Source organism: Rosa rugosa, chromosome 1 (genome assembly GCF_958449725.1).
Source record: "Rosa rugosa chromosome 1, drRosRugo1.1, whole genome shotgun sequence".
NCBI classification, from domain to species: domain Eukaryota; kingdom Viridiplantae; phylum Streptophyta; class Magnoliopsida; order Rosales; family Rosaceae; genus Rosa; species Rosa rugosa.
The window spans coordinates 36,477,023-36,502,378 of record NC_084820.1 but is presented as its reverse complement, the minus strand read 5'-3'; the positions used below and the strand labels follow the sequence as shown (position 1 = coordinate 36,502,378).

Here is a 25,356-nt window from a genome sequence, read left to right as displayed (position 1 = left end):
TCAACGCAATAAGCATCTAGAAAGGCTATCAACTCAAGTGTGCAACTTAGTATGAAAAAGTCCACCTAATTGCAATTCTCTTTGATTAAATCCGATTTTTGCACAAAACCTTTACTACTTTTCGATTTAAGAACACAAAACCAAAAAGTTGATTCATGTTCTTAAATTTGTAGCACCAATCATATAAAAACCCTAAAAGTTTCGAACCATTTAAGATTAAAATACAAAAGATATCTATCATGCAAATTTAATCAAACACTCACACAAAAGCAACAATGAATCGCAATATATGAATCTGAAAATTCTCAATTAATCATAAAAATTCCAGAAATAATACTTTGTTCAAACATATATGTCAACTAGTTCATAACCAACGAAATTCAAAGCAAAGGTTACAAAGGAGAATTGGATTACACCGTGGATGAAGATGAGATGGATGATTCACGTTGTGGATTCTTGAAACTCGAAAGCAAGCTTCAAGGATGGCTATGGATGGAAGTGCTCACGGCTTCTCTTCTTCTTCTTTGGCCTTGCTTGAACTCATGGAGATGACTAAACTTGAAACTAGAGGATGGAAAGGAAAATGGAAAGGAAATGGAGAGACAAAGAAGATGGATTAATGGATGAAGGAATGTGTTTAGAGTGAGAGGAGAAGGTGTTTATATAGGGAAGAAAAAGAAGAGTGAAATGATAAATGGAAGAAAAATAATGAAAGTGGTTTGTAAAATATGGAAAAGATGGAGTAATGATGAAATGAAAGCAAGGCATGAATGTGCAGAAGTATGGAAGTGATGATGATCTTTTGGAGCAGAAAAATATATCCAAGGAAAAAGAGAAAAGCATCTAGCTTTCTTCATGTGGGTAGGAAACATGAACATGTGAATATTGAGCTGTTTTTAGGTCAATTTCTGCCCCTTTATTCCTTCAATTATTTCTCCAACAGGAATTCAGTTTTGGCTCTTGACTTCTTCATATGAAATGATCTACCATGAGTGTAGATCATTTTGTTAGAATTTCAGAATTTATTTTCATGTCTTTGGGCCAGAATCTCTGCTGGACTCCTTACGGGTCCAGTTTTCCAGTTTTGCTTCTGCAGGAAATTGGGCTGACTGTTTGAAGGCCTTCCACTCAATTCTAGCTCTGGCACTCTTCATAAGAAATGATCCTTAGGATGTCTAGAATGGATCTGGAAATTTTCAGCTCATTTGGAGTTCATTTGGTCAGGCGCCCGCTCCTTCTTCCTTGCTTGGCTTGGTTTCTCCTAGCCGGAGTAGGAAAATGTGTAAAATTGACCTTTTAGTACATTTCCATTTTTCTCCATCATTTATAGGTAATTATGGACCTAATTCTCATTTCATCATCATCTACTCCAATGTACCTAAGAAAATAGAAATTGAGTTAAAAATCGATTCGTTAAGGAATTAACTAAGCAAAATGTGAGGAATTAACTATTAAAATACCACTTTAAAATGCTCCTATCAAATTCCCCCACACTTAGCTTTTGCTAGTCCCTTAGCAAAATCAAAAACTAACAAACCAAAAAGACTATGACACAAAACAAAGAAACCAACGAAAAAAATGACTAAGTATGGAAACAAAAACACAAAGACTCAAAGAAACCAAAAACGTAAAACACAAAGCAAAACACAAAGAAAAAAAATGTCACACATAAAAGAGTAAATTCAAAGACAAAGACCAAGATGTTGACATCACAAAGACCTCTATTGCCCTTTAACATATTGTCTCAGAAATCTCTTACTTTCACAACACCAAGATTAGCACTCAACCAAGAATCAATGTTAAGCATTCGAGAGTTAATTAAAACATATGATCCACACATACACAAGTAGGACTTGGTTGTAACAATGGTGATGGGGTTTAGCTTAGCATGCTTCAGACAAGTATGATTCATATCCTCACAAGGTATATCCACTCTTTCTTCTCTCAGATCAAGGCAATGCTTAAAAGCTTATAATCACTCATTTATATGTGAGAGAACATATTTTAAGGCAGTCAAATAGCTCACATATATAAGAAACGAAAAGCACTTTTTGAATATAATTTTTTTTTTTTCAAAAGATCTCATGAAGGATATCAACTACTTGCACGAATGGACCCAAGCCATAGGTTCAACTCTTGTAACTTATCTCCACATCAAAGGCTGTCCCATCTTAAGGATCAAGAAGGTCTTCTCAAAGGGTTGTAATGGGGCTAAGGCTCAAAGTTTTCAGGAATGAAAGGTATGGAATGTCAAAGTATCCTAAAAACCTAGCAGAGCTCATGCAGATGTAGAGAGACTTCTAGAAATCCACCAACTCAAAACGCCACACCCATAGAGGTAAAATAAAAGGGCTAATGTCTTCATGTTGGGCCCAACCTTCCTTCTAAACTTCCTTTGAACTCTAGTGAAATGGACAAAGGTCAAATTTTTCTGTAGTGGGCCTTCAATTCAAAGCAAACTCCAAAATCACTAAGTATGGGGGATGAAAGTCCATAAACATATATATTTTTTTTTTCTTTCTTTTTCTTTTTAGCCGTACACAATTTTTCTCTTTTCTTTTCATTTTTTCACGGCTTCAACATATCTTTTTCTTTATGGACAAGTCTATCCCCACACTTGAACTTTCACCTCTTCTCAATCTTCATCCTTAGCACCAAACCCATGTAGTATGTCTCAAAAGATAGCTCCACTAAGTTTTTAGAACAAAGGGTAGGATTATCACTATACTAAGGTTCAGGGGTTAAGGATTTTTAGGGTGATGAAAGAAAAGGCTTAATGTAGGCTCAAAGGGGCTTAACTAGGGGGGTCCCACGACGGGCACAATTGGGGACACAAGTTTATTTGGCAATGGTGGTAATTCCTAGAAAACCTCTATCCCTTCCAGAATCAGGGCCATGTATTGATATCACGTCTCAACAAGCACAAGAGCGAATTCTAGCATTCTCTAGTCCATTAAACTTAATCTATGGCAAGCAGTCAATCAAGATGAAAGAATAATGAGATCATCAAAACATCGCCAAGAAATTAAGAATATATTTTTCATTTCACTCCAAGAAAAAGGGACATGGTTCAATTATCTCACATGGCTTTATGAATCACAACTCATCTTAACATGCTCATATTCTGTACCAAGGTCATGCAATCCATATCCACTACAAGGCACACATTTTTCATATATCTCAATTAACCAAAGAATACCATGTTTAAAATCATCTCAATGTTGTGATCCTCTTTTAATCATGATTTCAGAGATATAGAATCATCCCAGACAGTTGAAAGGCATCCTAAGACTCAAAACAAAAACAAAAACAACGAAATTTTTTTTTTTTTCTGACATTTTTCGATTTTTTTTTTTTGTATTTTTCCATATATATGACTCAAATATAAATCCCTTCCCCCACACTTAAATATTGCATTGTCCTCAATGTAATCAAGAATAAGCATGCAATGAAACACTTAAGCATACAGGGATGAAATTTACGAAAATAACTACTAAAACAAAAAGAAAATGGAGGAGTAAAGGGGGAAGAGAAAGCAAATCTGCGTTGATGACTCCTCCACAGCTACTTCTGAATTGGGTTGCCTCCCAAGCAGCGCTTAATGTTTATAGTCTTTCAGCCTAGACTTGTACCTCCTCCATTTAATCCTCAGAGTGTGGAACGTTTTGGAGGGGTACATCCTCCACTTCATGCTCCACAAATGCCTCAAAGTAAGGCTTTAGGCGATGGCCATTGACTTTGAACTCGTGACCTGTTTGTTCACTCTTTATCTGCACAGCTCCATGAGGAAACACATTAGTAATAGTGAAAGGTCCAATCCAACGAGAACGAAGCTTACCTGGGAAGAGTTTAAGACGAGAATGGAAAAGAAGAACTTTCTGGCCCACAACAAAAGTCTTTCCACGAATCATCTTATCATGGAAGGCTTTTGTTTTCTCCTTGTAGATCCTTGCACTTTCGAATGCATCATTCCTTATCTCCTCTAACTCTTGCAATTGCAATTTCCTATGAAGCCCAGCTTCATCAAGGTCCATGTTAAACTGCTTCACAGCCCACCAGGCTTTGTGCTCTAACTCCACAGGTAAATGGCAAGGTTTGCCATACACAATTCGATATGGGGACATACCTATGGGAGTTTTATATGCAGTTCTGTAGGCCCACAAAGCATCCTCCAAACGCAAGGACCAATCCTTCCTGTTAGGGTTCACAGTCTTCTCCAATATTCCCTTGATCTCACGATTTGAGACTTCAGCTTGCCCACTTGTTTGGGGATGATAAGGTGTAGAAACCTTATGTGTCACATCATACTTCTTCAAGAGAGCTTCAATCGTCCGATTGCAAAAGTGGGAGCCACCATCACTAATAAGAACTCTAGGCATTCCAAACCTGCTAAAGATGTTAGACTTGATAAAATCTGCAACAACCTTAGAGTCATTAGTCCGAGTGGCCTTGGCTTCCACCCATTTCGAAACATAATCCACAGCAAGCAATATATAGAGACATCCAAAAGATGAAGGAAAAGGGCCCATGAAATCTATACCCCAGACATCAAATATTTCAACAGTTATGATATTAGATAATGGCATTTGATCTCTAGAACTTAGATTTCCGGTTCTTTGGCATCTATCACATGTTAAACAATAGGCATATGCATCCTTAAATAACGTTGGCCAAAAGAACCCAGACTCTAACACCTTAAATGCAGTCTTCTTAGACCCAAAGTGACCCCCACATGCTTTAGAATGGCAAAAAGAAAGTATGGCATTATGTTCATGTTCAGGCACACATCTCCTAATCAGTTGATCAGAGCAATATTTCCATAGATAAGGTTCATCCCAAACATATTGCTTAACAATTTTCTTAAGCCTATCTCTATGAGCACGTGACATGGTATCAGGAATTTGTTTAGAAACAATGTAATTCACAATATCTGCATACCATGGTTCACTTACCTGAAGTCCAAAGAGCTGCTCATCTGGAAACGTCTCCACCAGAGGGAGAGGGTCTTCTGCATGCACCAAACGACTCAAGTGGTCAGCTACCACGTTTTCACTACCCTTCTTGTCCTTGATTTCCACGTCAAATTCTTGCAAGAGTAGTATCCATCTAATGAGCCTTGGTTTCGCCTCCTTCTTGGTCATCAAATATTTCAAAGCTGCATGGTCAGTATAGATAATAACTTTGGTACCAAGTAAGTAAGAACGAAACTTCTCAAGGGCAAAGACAACTGCAAGGAGCTCTTTCTCTGTGGTTGAATAGTTCATCTGTGCATCATTTAGAGTCCTTGAGGCGTAGTAGATGGCATATGGTCGTTTGTCCTTCCTTTGCCCCAAAACAGCTCCAACTGCATAGTCAGAGGCATCACACATCAACTCAAAGGGCAAGGACCAATCTGGGGGTAACATGATGGGGGCAGACGTCAACAATTCCTTAAGCTTGTCAAAAGCTTCTTGACACTCCTTGTCAAATGTAAACGTCACATCTTTTTGGAGTAGTTGGCATAGAGGTCTCGAAATCTTGGAGAAGTCCTTGATAAACCTCCTGTAAAACCCTGCATGGCCAAGAAAAGAGCGAATCTCTCTCACAGAAGTGGGAGAGGGTAAGTAACGCATAAGGTCTACTTTAGCTTTGTCCACCTCTATACCCCTAGCAGAGATGATATGCCCTAGAACTATACCTTGTCTAACCATAAAATGGCATTTTTCCCAGTTTAACACAAGGTTAGTTTCCACACAACGTTGCAAAATAATTTCAAGATTATTAAGACAATCATCATAACTTTTTCCAAAAACAGAAAAATCATCCATGAATACCTCTATGATTTTCTCAATATAATCTGAAAATATACTTACCATACACCTCTGAAAGGTACCTGGTGCGTTGCAAAGTCCAAAAGGCATGCGACGATAGGCAAATGTCCCAAAAGGGCAGGTGAACGTTGTCTTCTCTTGGTCCTCATTGGCTATGGCAATCTGATTGTATCCTGAGTAGCCATCCAAGAAGCAGTAGTACTCATGTCCAGCTAGGCGCTCAAGCATTTGATCAATGAATGGAAGAGGAAAGTGATCTTTCCTTGTTGTTGCGTTGAGCTTCCTGTAGTCAATACAGACTCTGTGGCCTGTGACTGTCCTTTGGGGCACCAGTTCGTTCTCAGCATTCTTTACCACAGTTACCCCAGACTTCTTGGGCACAACCTGAACTGGGGACACCCATTTGGAGTCCGAAATGGGGTAGATGACCCCACAATCTAGGAGTTTGATAACCTCCTTCTTCACAACTTCCATCATTGGAGGGTTGAGACGACGTTGAGCCTCTCTAGTAGGTTTTGTCCCCTCCTCAAGAAGTATCCTATGGACGCAAGTTGTAGGGCTTATTCCCTTGATATCCGCCAATGTCCATCCTATGGCGGTCTTGTGTTGCTTTAACATCACCACCAATCTCTCCTCTTGTGAAGATGTAAGTGAGGAAGATACAATCACTGGTAAAGTCTCCTTGTCCCCTAAGTAGACATACTTCAAGTGTTCTGGTAGAAGTTTAAGTTCAAGTTCTGGTGCCTGAACCACTGAAGGTAGAGTCTTGTTAGTGGATAACTGAATGGACAAGGGTGAAGTTGACTTACCTATGAAGGGTGATGCCTCAAGGAAGGACACATTGGCAATGATGTTGTCCTCACAAGTTTCCTTGAGCACATCCCCTGGGATGTTGACGCCATCTTTGGTGTATCCCACTCCTTGCTCAAGTGTAGTGACCAAAGCATCCTCATTCATGATATCAAACATTTTCTGCGCAAGATTGTCTAGAATATCAATAGAAAAACAATCATGAACATCAAGAGGGTACCTCATGGCTTCAAATATGTTGAAGCCAATAACATCACCATCAAATTCCATGGTGAGAAAGCCAGCATACACATCTATTTTCGTCCTAGCTGTCCTTAAGAAAGGACGCCCCAAAAGCAATGGAGTGGAACTCACAGGCGAGTCCTCCATTTCCAACACGTAGAAGTCAGCTGGAAAAATAAGATGGTTAACCTGCACAAGCACATCTTCCAACAAACCTCTAGGGTATGCATTGGACCTGTCAGCTAACTGAATGATAACATTATCAGATTTAAGTGCCCCTAAACCTAAGGTTTCATAAACAGAGTAGGGCATAACATTAACAGATGCTCCTAGGTCTAGCATGGCATTCTTAAATCTGGAATTACCAATAGTACATGGAATAGTGAAACTTCCAGGGTCCTTACACTTGGGAGGAATTTTCCTCTGAATCAGGGCAGAGACGTTCTTACTTAGCTTTACCACCTCCTTTTCTCTGTTTGTCCTCCTTGTGGTGCAAAGTTCTTTGAGGAACTTAGCATACTTGGGGACTTGCTTGATGGCCTCTAGGAGGGGTAGGTTTACTTGTACCTTCTTGAAAGTTTCCAAGATTGCTTGGTCACTTTCGTCCTTCTTTGATTTGGCAAACCTGCGTGGGAAGGGCATACAAGGAGAAGAAGGGTTAGCAATAACCGAATTGGATAAATTAGAATTATTACCTTTGATTTCCGGTTTTGCCTTTAATGGTGAGGACGCCTTAGTCTCTTCCTTGGACGTTGCAGGGTCCTTCTCAAGTTCCAACTTGGTGGGCTCTTGTTCTTTCTCATTGCTTGCTTGGGCCACCTTGGTCCGTTGAGGTTGATCCACAAATGGTCTTCCACTCCTTGAAGTCACAACTGATGCATTCTCCACATTACCCTTTGGGTTAGGTATGGTGACACTAGGGAGCTTCCCAGTCTCATGGATCTTGCTCATGAAGTCCACAACTTGGCCCATCTGCTTCTTGAGTTCTGCAATGTCCTTAGTATGGGTCTGTTGTCCTTGAATCAAAGCCTGAGTGGAGTTTGTCAAGGCTTGTGTAGAGCTAGTCAAGGCTTCCAACGCCTTATCATAATGAGAGTTGGAATTCCCAGAGTTCTGTGTAGGAGGGGGCATGTAAGGCCTTTGAAAAGATGATCCTTGAAATGAAGGCCCTTGAGGACGTTGGAAGTTCCCACCAAGAGGATTCTGAACGTTGTCATTGTTGGTCCACTTGAAGTTTGGATGGTCCCTCCATCCTGGGTTGTAAGTGTTGGAATAGGGGTCATGCCTAGGACGTTGAGGTCCTCCCTGGTATCCTCCTTGATATCCTCCTTGATATCCTCCAATAGCATTTGCAGATTCCCATCCTCCATTTTCATTGAGTTGAGGGCATTGATCTGTAACATGCCCTTGCATAGAGCATACCCCACAAGCTATTGGTGCACCAATTCCCTTAGAAGTGACGACTTGGTTCATTAGGAGAGTGAGCTTGTTCAATTTATCCTCAATGGCAGTATTCCTGCCCACTTCATGCACCTTTCGAATGGAGTGCCCTATACCCTCATATTGTTGATTGTTGAGGGCACGATTCTCAATAAGTTCCTTTCCAGCTACAGGTGACTTGTCCACAAAAGCTCCTCCAGCTGCAGCATCAAGCATTTGCCTCTCTAAAGGTAAGAGTCCCTCATAAAAGCATGTAAGTAGGGTCTCATCCTTCATCTGATGTTGAGGACATTGGGCAAGTAAGGAGTTGAACCTCTCATAATAGGCAGAATAGGACTCATCTGGGGCTTGTTCAATTCCACTGAGCTTCTTCCTGAGTGTGATGACCTTTGAAGCTGGGAAGTATTTTTCCAAGAAGGCCTTCCACATTGTGTCCCAAGAGGTGATACGTCCAGCAGGAATCTCATATAGCCAATCTTTGGCTCTATCAGCTAAGGAGAATGGAAATGCCTTCATCTTCAAAATGTTCTCATCTGCTCCTTGTGGTTGCATGTTAGAACACACAACCTGAAATGCTCTAAGATGTTTGTTGGCGTCCTCCATAGGAAGCCCATGGAACATAGGGAGTTGGTGCAATAGTCCACTCTTCAGTTCAAACTCTGCTTGTCTTCCTGCTGCAGGGGCAGGGTACACAATGCCTGTAGGGGGTCCTCCCTCGACTGTTGCTGTGGATAGTTCCCTAATGGATGCCATTCTCTCTTCTTGAACTTCTTCAGGTGTTGGTGTAGGTGGTGGTGTAGAGTTGGACGAAACAACAGGTGAAGGTGAACGTGAAGGAGGAGATGGAGTAGGTGTAGGTGATGTGGATTCCTCTGAAGGATCTAAGATTCTCTTCCCTTGCTCGTTGAATGTGTACGGTTTTAATTGCAAGAAAGAAGGTCTTCTGTATTCAAGTTGTGGAGGATTCTTCAAACGAGCAAGTCTTTCTTCAATCTCTCGTGCACTAGGGATTTTAGAAGGCTCGGTCATTCATGGAATTCCTGAACAACATTGAGAATTACATAAGTTAGTAAATTACAAATACAAGAAATACAAGTTAATGTTTTATACAAGGAAACGTCACTATTCATGTGGTAAGTATTCCCGCCTGTCACGCGGGTGACCCGGGTTCGATCCCCGGCAACGGCGCCAAAAATTGATACGCTCAAAGCAAGCGCATAATTTAACCCTGAAAACATCGTTAGTAGTATAAGCAAATAGGGATCGTTCTATTCCGGGGATTGAGGGTACACCTGTCATTGTCAAACAATTAAACAATTAAAATTAAAACAAAGTATAATATTCACACATATACATCACTATTTACGAATTCAAAGGGGAGTTTTTTTGGTTTTGGTTCTCGAAAAATAAACTAAGTTAAGAAAACAAATAAAACATAAGTAAACGAATGGAATGAGAAAACAAAGATCAAAACCGAAAATCATGATTAAAATCGATTCAAACTCTAACATTGTTCATCAAAGTCATGCAAGAGGAGTTGATCATGTGAAACGTTAAAAGCAAACAATTTCCCATATTTTACTTTTCAATGCTAATTAATCTAAGTGAAAGCACAAAGACTAATCCTATCAAACATGCATTCAAGCCCTAGAAAGCTAGTCAATCATAACATGTTCAACGCAATAAGCATCTAGAAAGGCTATCAACTCAAGTGTGCAACTTAGTATGAAAAAGTCCACCTAATTGCAATTCTCTTTGATTAAATCCGATTTTTGCACAAAACCTTTACTACTTTTCGATTTAAGAACACAAAACCAAAAAGTTGATTCATGTTCTTAAATTTGTAGCACCAATCATATAAAAACCCTAAAAGTTTCGAACCATTTAAGATTAAAATACAAAAGATATCTATCATGCAAATTTAATCAAACACTCACACAAAAGCAACAATGAATCGCAATATATGAATCTGAAAATTCTCAATTAATCATAAAAATTCCAGAAATAATACTTTGTTCAAACATATATGTCAACTAGTTCATAACCAACGAAATTCAAAGCAAAGGTTACAAAGGAGAATTGGATTACACCGTGGATGAAGATGAGATGGATGATTCACGTTGTGGATTCTTGAAACTCGAAAGCAAGCTTCAAGGATGGCTATGGATGGAAGTGCTCACGGCTTCTCTTCTTCTTCTTTGGCCTTGCTTGAACTCATGGAGATGACTAAACTTGAAACTAGAGGATGGAAAGGAAAATGGAAAGGAAATGGAGAGACAAAGAAGATGGATTAATGGATGAAGGAATGTGTTTAGAGTGAGAGGAGAAGGTGTTTATATAGGGAAGAAAAAGAAGAGTGAAATGATAAATGGAAGAAAAATAATGAAAGTGGTTTGTAAAATATGGAAAAGATGGAGTAATGATGAAATGAAAGCAAGGCATGAATGTGCAGAAGTATGGAAGTGATGATGATCTTTTGGAGCAGAAAAATATATCCAAGGAAAAAGAGAAAAGCATCTAGCTTTCTTCATGTGGGTAGGAAACATGAACATGTGAATATTGAGCTGTTTTTAGGTCAATTTCTGCCCCTTTATTCCTTCAATTATTTCTCCAACAGGAATTCAGTTTTGGCTCTTGACTTCTTCATATGAAATGATCTACCATGAGTGTAGATCATTTTGTTAGAATTTCAGAATTTATTTTCATGTCTTTGGGCCAGAATCTCTGCTGGACTCCTTACGGGTCCAGTTTTCCAGTTTTGCTTCTGCAGGAAATTGGGCTGACTGTTTGAAGGCCTTCCACTCAATTCTAGCTCTGGCACTCTTCATAAGAAATGATCCTTAGGATGTCTAGAATGGATCTGGAAATTTTCAGCTCATTTGGAGTTCATTTGGTCAGGCGCCCGCTCCTTCTTCCTTGCTTGGCTTGGTTTCTCCTAGCCGGAGTAGGAAAATGTGTAAAATTGACCTTTTAGTACATTTCCATTTTTCTCCATCATTTATAGGTAATTATGGACCTAATTCTCATTTCATCATCATCTACTCCAATGTACCTAAGAAAATAGAAATTGAGTTAAAAATCGATTCGTTAAGGAATTAACTAAGCAAAATGTGAGGAATTAACTATTAAAATACCACTTTAAAATGCTCCTATCACTCACCCCTACTATAGTGTGCAGGTTTCGAGCATGTGGTCGGGAAGCGCACAGGGGAGGCACATGGCACGGCTTGGCGCATTTCTCTTTAGTTTTATCAAAAGGAAGGTTTTGGTCCCTTATCGGATTTTGAAGTAACTTAGTTATTTATTTTCTTACTAATTTATTTGTTTATTTGTTTTCTATTCGCTCCTTTACAAAATTTTGAGAGACCGGTAACCCTGGGGCGCGTCTCTCATACTTGTTTTTACTTCGTGATTTGTTATTTTCCAAATTGGGCTCCTATTGTAAGCCCAAATCTTTTAGCTCACTTTAAATTCCGCTTGCGAAAATATGTTGTTTGGTTGCTAGAATGTTTTGTGACTTTTGTCCAAGAAAGTGTTTTGTGAACCAAGAATCTAAACCCAAAAGGCCTTGCGATTTCGGGTTGATGAGCTATCGGGATGTTATTCGTGACATGTCAATTTCTCATTGGCTCGGAGTCGCGGCGCTGTGGGACCCCCCTCTCGGGTCACCACAATGATTTTTGGATATGAGTTTGTTATGCTCGGATTTTGATTTATGATTTATGTTGATTTTCAACGAATTATTTTCCGAGGTGATTTCTATAATTGCATATTACATTTTCATTCGCCGATTTTGAGATTTCTGAAAGGTTTTCGAAAATTGAATTTTCGGGGGAATTATACTCATCTATTAATTCTCGCTTATTTGTTGTTGGTTTTGTGAATATTCTTTTGGCGTGTGGGACACGTCGTTGATGTATTAGAATTATCATGAGATTTACTGAGTATGGTTGGGAACTGTACTTGTGTTTTCATTTGCGAGATTTTGGAGAAGTCTTATTGGTTTTCGATTTTCGTATGGTTTTTAACCCATTGTACCTGAGTCGTTATGTTTTATTGCTAGCTAGCCTATTAGTACTCCTCCCCACTTACTATGTGTTTGCGGTTGAGTTGAGCAGTTCTAGAGCCTGGGAAGCTCCCTTATACATATGGTGATAAATACTGGAAAACTGGACCTGTAAGAGGTCCAGAAGCATTTCCGGCCCAACCACATGGAAATAAATTCTGAAATTTTACCACATAATCTACATTCATGGTGGATCATTTCATATGAAGAAATCGAAGGTTGAATCTGAGTTCTTAGTGGAGATAAAAATTGAAGGATAAGGGAGCAGAAAATGACTCAAACCTAACAAATTTCATTAAGTGTTTAAGTATTCAAACCTAACATTCCATTAATATTTAAGTGCTAAAACCTAACCCATTATGAGTTGTTTAAGGCCAAATAGTGTTGCTTGGTAGCCTATATATAGAGGCTACAACAAGTATCATCTCACAAACCAATTCGTTCATCAAAACATATCTAAGATGATCTAAGTTCTCTCTAGAGCAACCTCTCTCAGAGCAACTCCTCTCATTCTCTTTCTCTTACCGGTGATCACACTCCTAGTCCTAGTCTTCTCAGAAGCCGACTTTCAGTGCCACCAAACCCTCTGTCAACGTACTTCTGTCCTAGTCTCCTCGGGAGCCGATTGTAGTACCACGACCACAACGGTTACGGAACCAGCCAAGCAAGGGTAACGCCCTCGCAAACAAGCCAAGCTAAAGTCACACTTTAGCAAGTTCTCTCTACTTCCTAGTGGTTCTCGCTCTGCTTGATCTACAACATCGAGTATCGATTGTGATTTTCAAGAAGCTCAGCAAAAGTCCTCACCACGAGGCAGAAAGAATCCCACGACGAGGTTGGTGCTCTCCTCGTCCACAATCGCTTGATAGAAGTCAGGTCAAGGGACACCCCCGATGACCGCACCCGAACGGTGCTGGCACGCCCGCCTTAGAAAAGAGACTGTTGACCAGCTCAAGAAAAATTGGAGCCAAACAGTACTTTCCCCTGGGCCTTTCGGTTTCAAATGCCCATTCTGCAGAGTAGCTGGTTCAGCATAGTAGGATTCGGGGCATAACATCTGCTGCTGTTGTATTCCTTATTGTAGGTTATTTATGGAACCTACTTGTATCTTGATTTCTTTTTCGTCTTTTAGATTGCTCTGATAACCTGTGGGACAAATGTTGTAAAGTTTGGGAGTTACACTTGTGTATTTGGATTATGTTGTATTGTCGGATTTCAGTTGCTTTTGTGGAGTTGTTGTGATCTGGGGAGCAGGGTGGCTCCAGAAGAATAAGGATGGTTTATTAGAAGTGTGAATGTGTTTCTACAGGTTTTGGGTAGTCCATTTTTAGAGGTGACTCTGCTGATTTTTCGGTAGAGTTATTCCTAAGGTGGGCCCCACAGGGTCACCTCAGATTTCAGGGTGGATTCGGGGCAGGTCCTGTAAAAAAAAGAGCCGCCAGATTAAGAATCGGATACGCGAGAGATGCCAACACTCACGATGGCTCTCTCTCTTTCAACGTCGATGACGTCATCATCGCCGACGAGATTGATTCCCTTCCCGAGCCTAGCCCTTATTCTCATTCCACTTTATCAATATCAGTACCAGTCCAATCCCAGCCCCAACCCGAAGCCGAAGCAGATGGAGAACCCTAATCCGACGAAGCTGAAACGACTCTGGAGCTCCGGTTGGATCAAAGCAAGGCCTTGATCTCTAAGAAGCTCAGCAATGCTCGTCAATTGGCGGCGTATGTTTCCTCCTCCAGGAAGGACGCAATTGTGAAGAGGAGGACGGCGGCTGACAATCTCACTGGCTTCTGGCAATTACCTTCAAATTTCTTCGGCACCACTCTTTCACTCACATACCCATCACTAGATCTGTACTGCAACTCCTGCGTTTTCTGAGATTCAGCTTTTCCTGGTTGAAATGTTTGATTTCGGTGTCGTTTTGAAGATACGGGTCCTCGAATTAATGGTCCTTGAATACGCCTTCTTGGAAGACGAGACAGTCGTCGATGAGGTGGTCAAAATTGCAAAATCCAAACTTCAATCTTGCAAAATTTACCGAACCCAACACAATACTTTGAACTCTCGACGACCTTGAGCAATCAATTGCTTGAATGGAGACTCAGAGTCTAACCCAAACGCCAATGACTTGGTCAAAATTGCAAAATCCAAACTTCAATTCAGAGCCGAGTCGTTCCGATGAGAGGAAACGGAGGAGGTGGGTGGAGAGAGCAATGGAGTCGTTGGTTTTTGTGTCTTTCATGGCAGAGGAAGAAGAAGAAGAAGAGAGGAGAGAGAAGTATGAGATACTCTGTCGAGTGTGAGAGTAGAGAGAAAGGCAGCCATTGTTTTTTAGTTTTTGGAGTAACAAGGGGTAGTTTAAGGTATTTAGAAGAGGTCCACGGAATTATGCCTGATCTATAAGGTACTGCAGGAGCATGATGGTATGACGCCAAAGTTCGATTTCAAACTATTTTATTTTGATTAGGATGACTTGACATGGTCACGTAGGCTCTTGAAATTAGGGTTGTCAATGGGTCGTGTCGGGTTAAGGTACTTGTCGTGTCACAAAAGACAAATCCAAATCCAAATCCAACCCATTTAATAATCGTGTCGAAAATTTAAACTCAAACCCAACCTATTTATTAAACGGGTTACCCGTTTTCAACCCTGCTTAACCTATTTAAGAAATAGGTCGTGTCATGTTGGACAAAATGACCCATTTAAGGGTTAACATTGTGACCGAGTTAACTAAAAAATTTCATAAATTGATTAAATTCACCGGAGAATTTATAATATTAATGATGAAGTGGTAACTCTAGTTTAAAGTGAGAAAAATACTTATTCGACCTTTATATATATATAATATTAACTTTTTTAAATGGGTCGTCTACGCGGGTTACATATAATATATAATCCGACTCATTTAACAAACGGGTTACATGGGTTCACTTCGTGTTGGTGGGTTGACCCGTGACCGATCCGTTTATTAAATGGGTCATGGCGGGTTGCGGGTCGACCCGCTTTTTAATCGTGCGGGTTCAACCCATTTTATTTTATGCGGATTTCGAGTCGTGTTATCGGGTCGTGTCAGAATTGACAACTCTATTTGAAATACGTGAGGCTCAATGTAATAGTGAATGACACTATTTTACTATAATATTTAAAAGATTTATTGTATGTACCTTTTTTAGCCTTATTTGTAATGAAATCTATATTTTTGTTCAAAAACAACAATGTAACTCGCACTTAAGTTCGAATCAATTTCCTTAAAACATGTCTGCTGTGGAAGCCAATTCGTAGTGAATTTTGTTGCTATCTTTGGTCACTCTACAAGAATAGCAACTTTGGAACAACGGTTTATCTTACCAAGATCTTGAAGCTCATTTTTTCGAAGAAAAGTTCTTCAATCTTGCTAGGTGTCGGTTTCAAATGGGATTTTGTTATGCAATTTTCTTTTCTTATTAAAGGGAAAACTCCAAAAAAAAAAAAAAAAACTGAACGAAAGAAGTTAAACAGAAAGTATTAAAAAAAAGAAAGAAGGTTAAGCAGAAAGAACCGACCGCAAAAAGAAAGCATCTGCCCGAGTCTCACGACTGAATGCCAAAAACCCTTTGTCCGTGGTCGATCACACGATACACTTTACTCTTCCTGCCCTCACCTTAAAGTCGAGTTTTCCAAGTCGAGCAAAATGGCAGATTACGAGAGATTTGCATTTACTTGGATTTGATGATGTTATTATTATTATTCAGTAGGTAGAGAGATTCAGCCATAGATGAGATATATCCACGCTCACATGGCCCATTGCTGGTGTTGAGTCCAATATTAAATCCAACACAAGCTGCTCAGATCTAAACAACCGGCAGGTGATGCCAACATTCCACCACATACGTACCCACCGCTGATCTCTATTTCTCTTTCTGTTTCATTCGAGCTTCTTTGACCATTGTTTTCAAAGTCCTCCTTTACTTTATTCCCTACTTGCTCTCATACCTTCCACATTTCTCGCATAGACTTATTACCTCTTGCTTGATTCGCTCACAAAGTGTCCCCTTTTTAATTTGAGGGTTGGGTGCGATTTTGATCTGGGTCTGGGTCACTCTTGAGCTTTTCTCAGGATTCTTGGAGTTTGAGGCATCCTAAGGATCTGGGGTGTCGTCAAGATTGGGTTTTTTTTTTTTTTTTCGAATCATTTACATCTGGGTTCTGAGCTAGCTACCTTAATCTCATCTGGGATTTCTCTAATTTCTTCAAATCTCTGCTAGTTTTGGGGGGTTTTATGATTTTGCGGTCCTCTAGATTATATAAAAAGAAAATGGTAGTAGCAGGGAATGGTCTGTTCTACCCCATTATTGGATTCGCTTCATGTTTGGCTTTCCTCTACATGTCCTTTCACTCCTTTGGTGACTTGAGGAGCGATTTTCGTGAAGAAGAACATCAGTTGGCTTTTGTGAAGAGGAATGGGACTCAGTTCACCTTGGAGGGTAAACCATTTTACATTAATGGATGGAATTCTTACTGGTTAATGTATCATGCTGTGGATCAGTATAGCAGACCCAGAGTCCGAGAAATGCTGCAAGCCGGTGCAAAAATGGGTCTTACTCTCTGTCGAACTTGGGCCTTTAATGATGGTGAGTACAATGCTCTCCAGGTTTCCCCTGGTCAGTTCGATGAGCGAGTTTTCAAGGTATTTCTAATGCATACATTTTCATCCTTTTCTCTTTGATAGCTAGTCTTGTTTTATTGGAACCATTAACCTAGACTAGAGTTCCATTGAACACAAATCTTGGATTTATTTTCTTTTTCATTCTGTGTGGTTGCTTTTATCTTTGTACTTGTTTGGGTGCTTCAATTACTGGGTTTAGTGGTGTAGTGGTCTTGTTTTTGCAGATGTTGACATAAATCCTATATCACTCAAGTTTGCAATCAAGTAATAAAATCATGGATCCATCTGAAAGGGTAAACGGACAGTTCTATTAGAAATTAAATGCATATCAGTGCTAAGTCGGTTCCTTGTTGATAGAGGCTGATTAAAGTGGGAACAACACAAAACACAGAGTGTAGAAGCTAGAAACAAAATATGAACTACATGTATCTAGCAATCTAGGGCAGTTGAAAGAAAACCAGTCACACATTGCTGTTTTAAAACCATATAAAGTGAGCACAAATTTATTTGGACTGTACTGCCTAGAAAAAAATAAGTTACTATAACTTTTTGTTAATGTTTTGTGTTCTTAACAAGCGTTATTGTTTAGCATTACTTCTCCATATTCATTCTTCATCATAACCACTTGATTGGGTGGCAGGCTTTGGATCATGTTATTGTAGAAGCAAGACAACAGGGCGTCAGGTTGCTTCTTTGCTTAGTTAATAACTTGCAAAATTATGGTGGGAAGTCTCAGTATGTAAGGTGGGCCTGGCAAGAAGGTGTTGGTTTGAGCTCATCCAATGATTCATTTTTCTTTGACCCATCCATTCGCAATTATTTCAAGAGTTACATAAAGGTACTTCTTCTTCTTGTTTAATTTTTTTTTGTTTTTTCTTTTTGGGTCCCAGAAGATACATTACATTTTTATGCCACTTTGAGACCTCATAAGTATTGATTTTCTTTGTTGAAGGACTGAAAACTACTTTTAGTTTATCTTTTTTTTTTTTTTTTATGATTTTTTTTTATAGGATATTCCTAGCTTATGATTGTTGAAAAGAAAAAAAAACATATTTGTTTTATTAGTTTCAACTTTGGGGTTGTCATAGGTAAAGTGACCGAGAAGGTACATGGAACTAACTTTGCTGCTAAGACAAGTTGCTACTAGGTTATAGTTACTGTATGTTTTGGGGACAGATTATGTAATGTAAAATGGGTATTGGCTAAATGTATAACCACTTCCGAAACAAAATTTTGAATGTTATTGATCAACACGAAAAGGTCGTGTCTTGTGTTCTTCAGTATTGGTTGATTTCAAAGCTTTCTGTTCCATTATTCTAGACTGGAAGGCTGCAGTGTTTTAAGGTCATAGGTTTTTGGCCTAGGTTTTATCTCTTTTTTAGGCTCGTAATTGTGGCAGTCTTTTTTGTTCTTTTATTCTTGTTACTTTTTGCTGTTCCTCTCTTATATATAAGTTTGTTTTAAAAAATAACAAAAGATGGAAACAGGTAAAGGTTGCTTTAAATCTCCATTTGAATGTGATAAAGAATGATGTAAATTGAAGGAAGAGCTTGAGATTTTACAAATCTCACTCTAAGCAGTTGATGGATAACCCTTCTTTCTTTTCTTTCTGTATTCTGTAAATTTGAAGGCTAAAGTCCTTCTAAAGTTTGGGTATTAGCTTTGGTTATTGCACTTGGGATTTAGTAAAGAAAACCACCTTATGCTTGTATCCCCCCTCAGTTGTGTAATACCTGCAAAGAAGAAGCCGCAAATGAGAATCATTTGTTTTGGCACCCTGCTGTTGCTTTAGGTGTTTGCAAAAGGGTGTTTATGGATACAATTTGAGCTGCGATGTTTGGGTGGAGAGGAAGAATTTTGGAGAAAGAAAGAGGGGTTAGTTCTGGTGTTTTTTTTTTTTTTTGACTGCTGTGTTTTGGGCCATTGGATGGAGAGTGACATACAAAATTTTTGAGAATGTGTGGGGCATGAGTTTGAAATAATTTGAGAGTTCACTTCAGAGTATCTCTATGGGCTTTGATTTCTTGATATTACTTCATGGGAATAGCTTCTTTTATTGCTGTTCACTAGATTGGAATGAAGCAGATTAAACTCTTATGCTTGGTGTGTTTCTTCTTTGATTTATTTTTTTTGCTGGTGTTTCTTGAAGTTTTTCTCAGTGGATGTCTTTTCCACTCCTTTATGAATTTTGTTTTAAATCAATGCAATTCTGTTGCTTATCAAAGAAAAGGAAAAGAAAAATAGAAGAGGAAAGTTTGACATGACATTCTTTCTTGGCCTTACTAACTTTTTTCATTTCATCTCCCCCGTTCTTACCAATATCCAATGAAAGAATCTAATGTGTGCACACCATCAGCTATTAGGTGACATGAAGTTTCAAGCAGGAAAATATGAACTTGAAAGCATTGACTATAGTTTAAAAGGAGAGTAGTTTAGGATCTATGAGGCACAGGTGATATGTATGAACTAGTGATTTCTGGTAGCTGTGAATAGTTGGTATGTATTTGTAGAGGTTGAATGTTATGAGAGAAATGATCTTTTATTGTGCTGCCATCCTGAATAGGTCATTAGTTTCTTTTGTTGATACTTTCTGTAAAATAACATGCATACCAAGAATAGTTTGGAAATTGATGTTATGCTGCTACAACGATTTAAAAAATTTACTGATTGGTTCTTGTTTGCCTGAATTTGTTACCAATTCTAATTTCCGTTTTGTTCCTCCAGACTATCCTAACCAGGAAGAATACACTCAATGGAATTGAATATAGAGATGATCCCACCATTTTTGCGTGGGAGTTAATAAATGAACCCCGTTGCAGCACTGATGCCTCAGGCGATACTCTCCAAGTATGTTCTCAACTCTTGACCCCCTTTTTTTTTTTTTTAATTATAACTAAAGCATTATGTAATTTATTAATACTACATTCAAATTGGTAAGAGTTCTTTTTTCTTATTTTACTTGAGTTACTGCTGATTGATCACTGTATTTGGCTGAGCAGGAAGGGTGCCTAGTTTACATTATGCACAAAGGACCCCTTTCTTTGGCAAATTATCATGTTGTTTAATAACTCACTTCGACTGAAATTTAGTCAGAGACTAGGAACAATTTATACTTGAAGGTTTCTTTAACTTGCCTTATGATTTCCCTTTATAAAAATGTGCTCTCTTTCTTAGAATCCACCAGGAGCTGCTATAATTTTGTTGCATACTGTTGCAGGATTGGATAGAAGAAATGTCAGAATTTGTGAAAGTAATTGACAAGAAACATCTACTGACTGTGGGCCTGGAAGGATTTTATGGTCCTAAGAACCCCAAAGCTTTGACTGTGAATCCTGAACAGTGGGCATCCCGACTTGGATCAGATTTCACTCGCAACTCCAAGATCCCCAGCATTGATTTTGCTTCTGTTCATATCTACCCTGACCACTGGTAAGTGTTTTCAGTTGGTTTACAACATTACTTTACACAACTATCTGAAGTTAATATGAGGGAAGTCAAAGCTTACAAACTTATAGTAGTTTTTTGAGTATGTTCGTGTGGCTATATTATAATGTGTGTGTGCGCACATGCGCTCATCCAATAAGGATATGAGGACATCCTTGCTTGTTGGTTGCAAAGGGAGAAATTTGAAGCGAATGAGATGATAGTAATTCTCAGCATCATTACTCAAAACCAAAGTACACCATTGCTCTCTCACAGTTAGATTGTCTAGTTTGAAGCACTCACAACACACTCCTCTTTTTCTTCTAACTGAACTGCTCTCTTACTTAGAAAATAATGAATAATCAAATCAAGCAACAAATTTCTTAAGATAGTCCACAGGAAATTGCTTCTGGTTAGCAACTCGTGATAAAGGCTATATAAAAAGTAGTGTAGAATCATCATCTTGTAGCTGTTAAGATTGATTAGCGGACATGCAATCTTTAGGCTTCTTACTAGCAACTCTAGACGTCGTAATTAGTTCAATAAAGTTGGTACGACTTGACTTCCAAGACTTTCTTTTATTGGTTTATGAGCAGCACCGTAGCTATCATACTTATGTTCCAAGAGTAGCAAGCAGCAAATGCCTCATCATGATTCATGAATCACTTGTATCTCTTTGGATATAGAGGACTACAACAGTGAATTCAATTCACTGTGCTTGGCATTGCCGTGAGGGCAATATGGGTCATTGAGATATATTAAGATGCATCTTGATTTCTATGCTTCTCCATCGTCCATAATTAGTCTAGCGACTGAGATACATGTTTGTGTCTAGGTTCTGTGTGCGTCTCGTATTCACAAATAAGAAAACCTACATGGTAGCTTTTGGATTGAAATGTTAAATGATTGATATGCAACCTTGATATAGTACCTCTTTCTGAATAAATGTCTATTGGTTTCGATATGATAGGTGGTATGGATTTTGTGCTCACTGATGAGTCTGTTATGACTGTATATGCAGAGTGATTATATTATAAGGTCCTTATATAAGACCGTTATATTAGTTAGATTAATCATGAATGGTTGAGATGCACAATAAATTGCATATATTGATATACATTTATATAATATCAATCATTACATTTGATCAGCAATTCAAAAGCAGGATCTGATATAAGGAATATATTAGAGACTGTATATGAACATATGTAATTATCAATCATTACATTTGATCAGCAATTCAAAAGCAGGATCTGATATCAGGAATATATTAGAGACTATATATAAACATATGTAATTGTTTGTTGTTTGCCAGAATTTCAAATATTTAATATATGAAGTATGGATACAGAATGTACTGACCATATGGTAGTGTGGCAAATTATCTGTTAAAAGAATCGTCATGTATGTATGTATGTTATATGGATGTGTGTGTGTGTGTGTGTGTGTGTATTACTTTTATTCAAACTTGTATGAAGTACTTGATGTGTGTGTGTGTGTGTGTATATTACTTTTATTCAAACTTGTATGAAGTACTTGGCTATTGCTCATCTACTCTATTTCAGTAGATCTGATAAGTACTTGGCTATTGCATAATTTTGTGAAACAGATCTGTCTTGCATTTTCGTTATTGTATATCTAACCAGTTTTCACTGTTGGGTAGGTTTCATGATCTAGAAGTGGAGGACCACCTGAAGTTTGTCACCAAGTGGATGCTTTCTCACATTGAAGATGGTGAGAAAGAACTTAATAAACCAGTCATGTTCACCGAATTTGGCTTGGCAGACCAGCTTGATAGATTTTACAAAACTATTTTTGATGTCATTTACAAATCTGCAAAGAAACACCAGGCTGGGGCAGGTGCTTTAGCGTGGCAGTTTCTGGTAGCAGGAATGGACAAGTATAATGATGAATTTGGGATTGTTCCATGGGAAAGGCCATCTACCTATAAGCTGATAATAGAGCAAACATGTAGATTGGCTAAAATCCAGGGTCCAATTTTAGAACAGCGAAATTTGAAAGAGTTGTGCCTGCAAAAACAGAGAAATGCTTAGTTTTGGGGTGGGAGGTTTCGTTCCTTTGAGGGGGTGGGGGTAAAGTACGATCTCTGTCGTGGTTTGCGGTGTGTAAAGGAGAGAAGCAGGTGTTACCACATGATACACGTTATATAATTTCTTCTCAAATGAATGATGGAACAGTTTGCTTTGCTTGTAAGCAATTGTATCTCCGGTCTTGGTTCTATGGTTTTTCTTTGGCCAATGTGTTGGTACTATATATGTTTAGTGGGTGGGACACTGATAGGACTGATAATAGCTCTCTTATAGATGGCAGCACTAGCTCTCTCTTGTAATGATTACTACTACATATGTGATGATAATTTATACAATTCGTTTCATTCCTTTACTATAATATGCATCAATTTTGTATCGCAATGCTTGCATTTGGGCATTTACTAAACCAACCTCAAGGAAATCGTAAGAAACCAGGAATTGCATTCATGCTCATGCATAGTGCATACACATTCAGTATTACAAGAACAAGGAAAAGCCAACACAGGAGCAAGAGATGTATACATACAAATAGCAATTTTTTCTCTCAGATCTGGAAAAGCAACAAAAGATTTTAACTTAAAATGCAGATCTAAAATCCTGGCTCATAAATTACATGACATTTATAGGCTTCTTCAGCTACGGTTTGCCAATCTGGGCGAAGTCCTGGGTACTTTGCTTTTCCTCTTCTTCAACTTTTTGCCCTTCAAACTCAACTTATTTACCTCCTTTGCCACCTGCATCACAGTCCGAGTCTCCGTCTCAATCCCGTCATCCACTTCCAATTTCCGGCTCCGAGTCCTTGAAGCCACCGTCTCCTCCTCCGCATCAGCCACCCTATCGAACTCATCGGCCAGCTTCTTCACAAGCCTCTTCCCCCTCACCACCTCCAGATCTTCCTCCTCCTCCTCATCCTCATCTTCATCAATCAGGGCCAGAAATCTCCGGCGCTTGGTCGCAACCGGAGCCGAAGGAGGCGAATCGGAAGAAGCCCTCTTGCTCTTTTGCTTCCTGTCCTCGGTCTTTTCCCGCTCGGCGCGGAGCTTGCCGACGTGGCCTTCGATCCGGCCCTGGAGGCGGAGGCGCTTGAAGCTGAGGCCGCCCATGGACCAGTGGGCCTCGTTGGCCCAGGCAAGAAACGGATCCATGACGGCTACAGGCGGGTCGACCCGTTCGTCATTGAACTTGACGTCCGTGTAGATCCGAGGGCGCGGGAGGCTGCTGCCGTAGAACTTGGCTGGACTGGCTAACTTGAGCTTTAGAACCATGGCGGCTTTGGGAGTAGAGAATAGGAGCAATTGATATTGTGAGGGGTACGGGGAAAGGGGTCGTGTTATAAAGAAGGGGGAGTGGCGGGCAGTGAGGGGCGGGAAGTTTTCGTTTGGCGCCACCATTTTGGCGCCACTACATTTCATTCATTTTGTTTTGGACTCAAAAATATTAAACAAGGCTGGCTGCTGCTGGACTCTTCAACATATCCAGCAATTGAAAAATAGGGAAATGTCCATTTACTCAAGTTTTATAAAGATCTCATAAAAGTTTTAGGAGGTCCATTGACCCCCAATAAAAGTTTTATTGAGGGTCTATATTTAGTAAAACATTTATTGAGGGTCAATAATCAGTAAAAAACACAGTTAGTTAAAACGCGTAAAAAACTTTAGTATGCGTACAATTGAAAAAAAAAAAAAAAACTTCAGTACGGCGTATTGTAATTGTAGACTCGGTTTTTTTTTAGTATTATTGAGTTCAGCACTTTTAAACATGTTTTATATGCGTATCCGTTTTATATGGAATAAAAATACTTGGAAGTAAAAAATAAAATAAAATAAAACAAAACAAAACTAAAGCGATTGTTAGTTAAAATAGGTATTAAACTTCCATACACGTTTAATTGAAAAAAGGGTAGTATCCCTGTACTTTGGGTCCAAAATCAATTAAGTTCCTGAACTTCTAATTTCATCAAAAACACCTCTGCACTAACATTTATCATCTAATAGCTCATTCCGTCATGTCTCCGTCAACTCGAGCCGTTAAATTGCTAAGGTGACTTGCCAACTCAGCTCCTATGGGGCCCACATGGAAGGGAAAATACCAATATTAACCTTGCTCTATTATATCTGAGATTTAAACCATAATCTCTATTACACGAATTGGAAAATGAAAGGGAAAAAAATATTTCTGATACAAAAATAGAGAACATTAATACCGATCAAATCATAGAAATTGTTTGGTAAAGCCACCATACACGTTCATACCTTTAAAATAAACCCCATGATTAAGCCATTAAGGCTACCGTACCTAACCAGAAATCCAAAATTTCATACCTTTAAAATAAACCACATAATTAAGCCATTAAGGCTACTGCCCAGGAATCCAAAATCAGCCTAGCTAATTCATCCTACTACTAGATTAATCATTAGACTACACCAAAACAATAAGCATGGATCATCATAGCACCGATCAGTAAAGCATTAAGTGGCTTGGGGCTTAGCATCAGTGGTTTTTTTTTTTTTTTTGATGCGCATCAGTGGGGTTGTTTGGCTTAGTTTTAGTAGCAGTATTGTTTGGCCCAGTCTCAGCGACAGTGATTTTGGTCTTGCCAACAACGGTCCAGAGCCCTCAGTTCGTAGGAAATAAAGCGGTACTTTGCAGGAGATCCGGCTCTTCCATGTCCCACATGCGTATTATTTTTTGGGATTTTGTCAGTGACCCTGAATCAACCAAATAATAAAAGAATCAGTAAAAATTGCAGAGAAAAACAAGAAAGCAGATTTTGATCTGAGTGGCCAATAGAATGCGCCTAGTGGAGAGAGAGAGAAGAGAAAGAAAAGTATAAGAGCTAAAAAAAAATAAAATTTGGGTTTGCTGAGACATGAACAAAGAAGA

The 25,356-nt window shown here is 39.0% G+C and overlaps 3 protein-coding genes across 4 annotated transcripts; 1 reads left to right on the top strand and 2 right to left on the bottom strand.

The window, feature by feature from the left end:
- Nucleotides 1–290: 290 nt before the first annotated feature.
- Nucleotides 291–11,431, bottom strand: LOC133724780 (uncharacterized). 2 transcript variants are annotated; one of them, XM_062151629.1, is made up of 2 exons: nucleotides 10,371–11,431; nucleotides 291–9,322 (listed from the first exon to the last, which is right to left on the bottom strand). In XM_062151629.1, exon 2 carries the CDS (start codon nucleotides 9,309–9,311, stop codon nucleotides 3,642–3,644), a length of 5,670 nt encoding a protein of 1,889 aa, XP_062007613.1. In that variant the 5' UTR covers nucleotides 9,312–9,322; nucleotides 10,371–11,431; the 3' UTR covers nucleotides 291–3,641. The 2 variants fall into 2 exon arrangements, 1 of the variants encoding a protein (XP_062007613.1); XR_009853994.1 differs by lacking the exon at nucleotides 291–9,322 and adding an exon at nucleotides 9,419–9,574.
- Nucleotides 11,432–15,882: 4,451 nt separating this feature from the next.
- LOC133724781 (mannan endo-1,4-beta-mannosidase 2-like) lies at nucleotides 15,883–22,831 on the top strand. The gene is made up of 5 exons (XM_062151630.1): nucleotides 15,883–17,020; nucleotides 17,640–17,837; nucleotides 19,724–19,846; nucleotides 20,217–20,428; nucleotides 22,086–22,831. The coding sequence occupies exons 1-5, from the start codon at nucleotides 16,613–16,615 to the stop codon at nucleotides 22,474–22,476; spliced, it is 1,332 nt and encodes a 443-aa protein (XP_062007614.1). The 5' UTR covers nucleotides 15,883–16,612; the 3' UTR covers nucleotides 22,477–22,831.
- Nucleotides 22,832–22,894: 63 nt separating this feature from the next.
- Nucleotides 22,895–23,939, bottom strand: LOC133724783 (uncharacterized). Its single transcript, XM_062151631.1, has one exon. The coding sequence runs from the start codon at nucleotides 23,883–23,885 to the stop codon at nucleotides 23,106–23,108; it is 780 nt and encodes a 259-aa protein (XP_062007615.1). The 5' UTR covers nucleotides 23,886–23,939; the 3' UTR covers nucleotides 22,895–23,105.
- Between the last annotated feature and the right edge of the window lie 1,417 nt (nucleotides 23,940–25,356).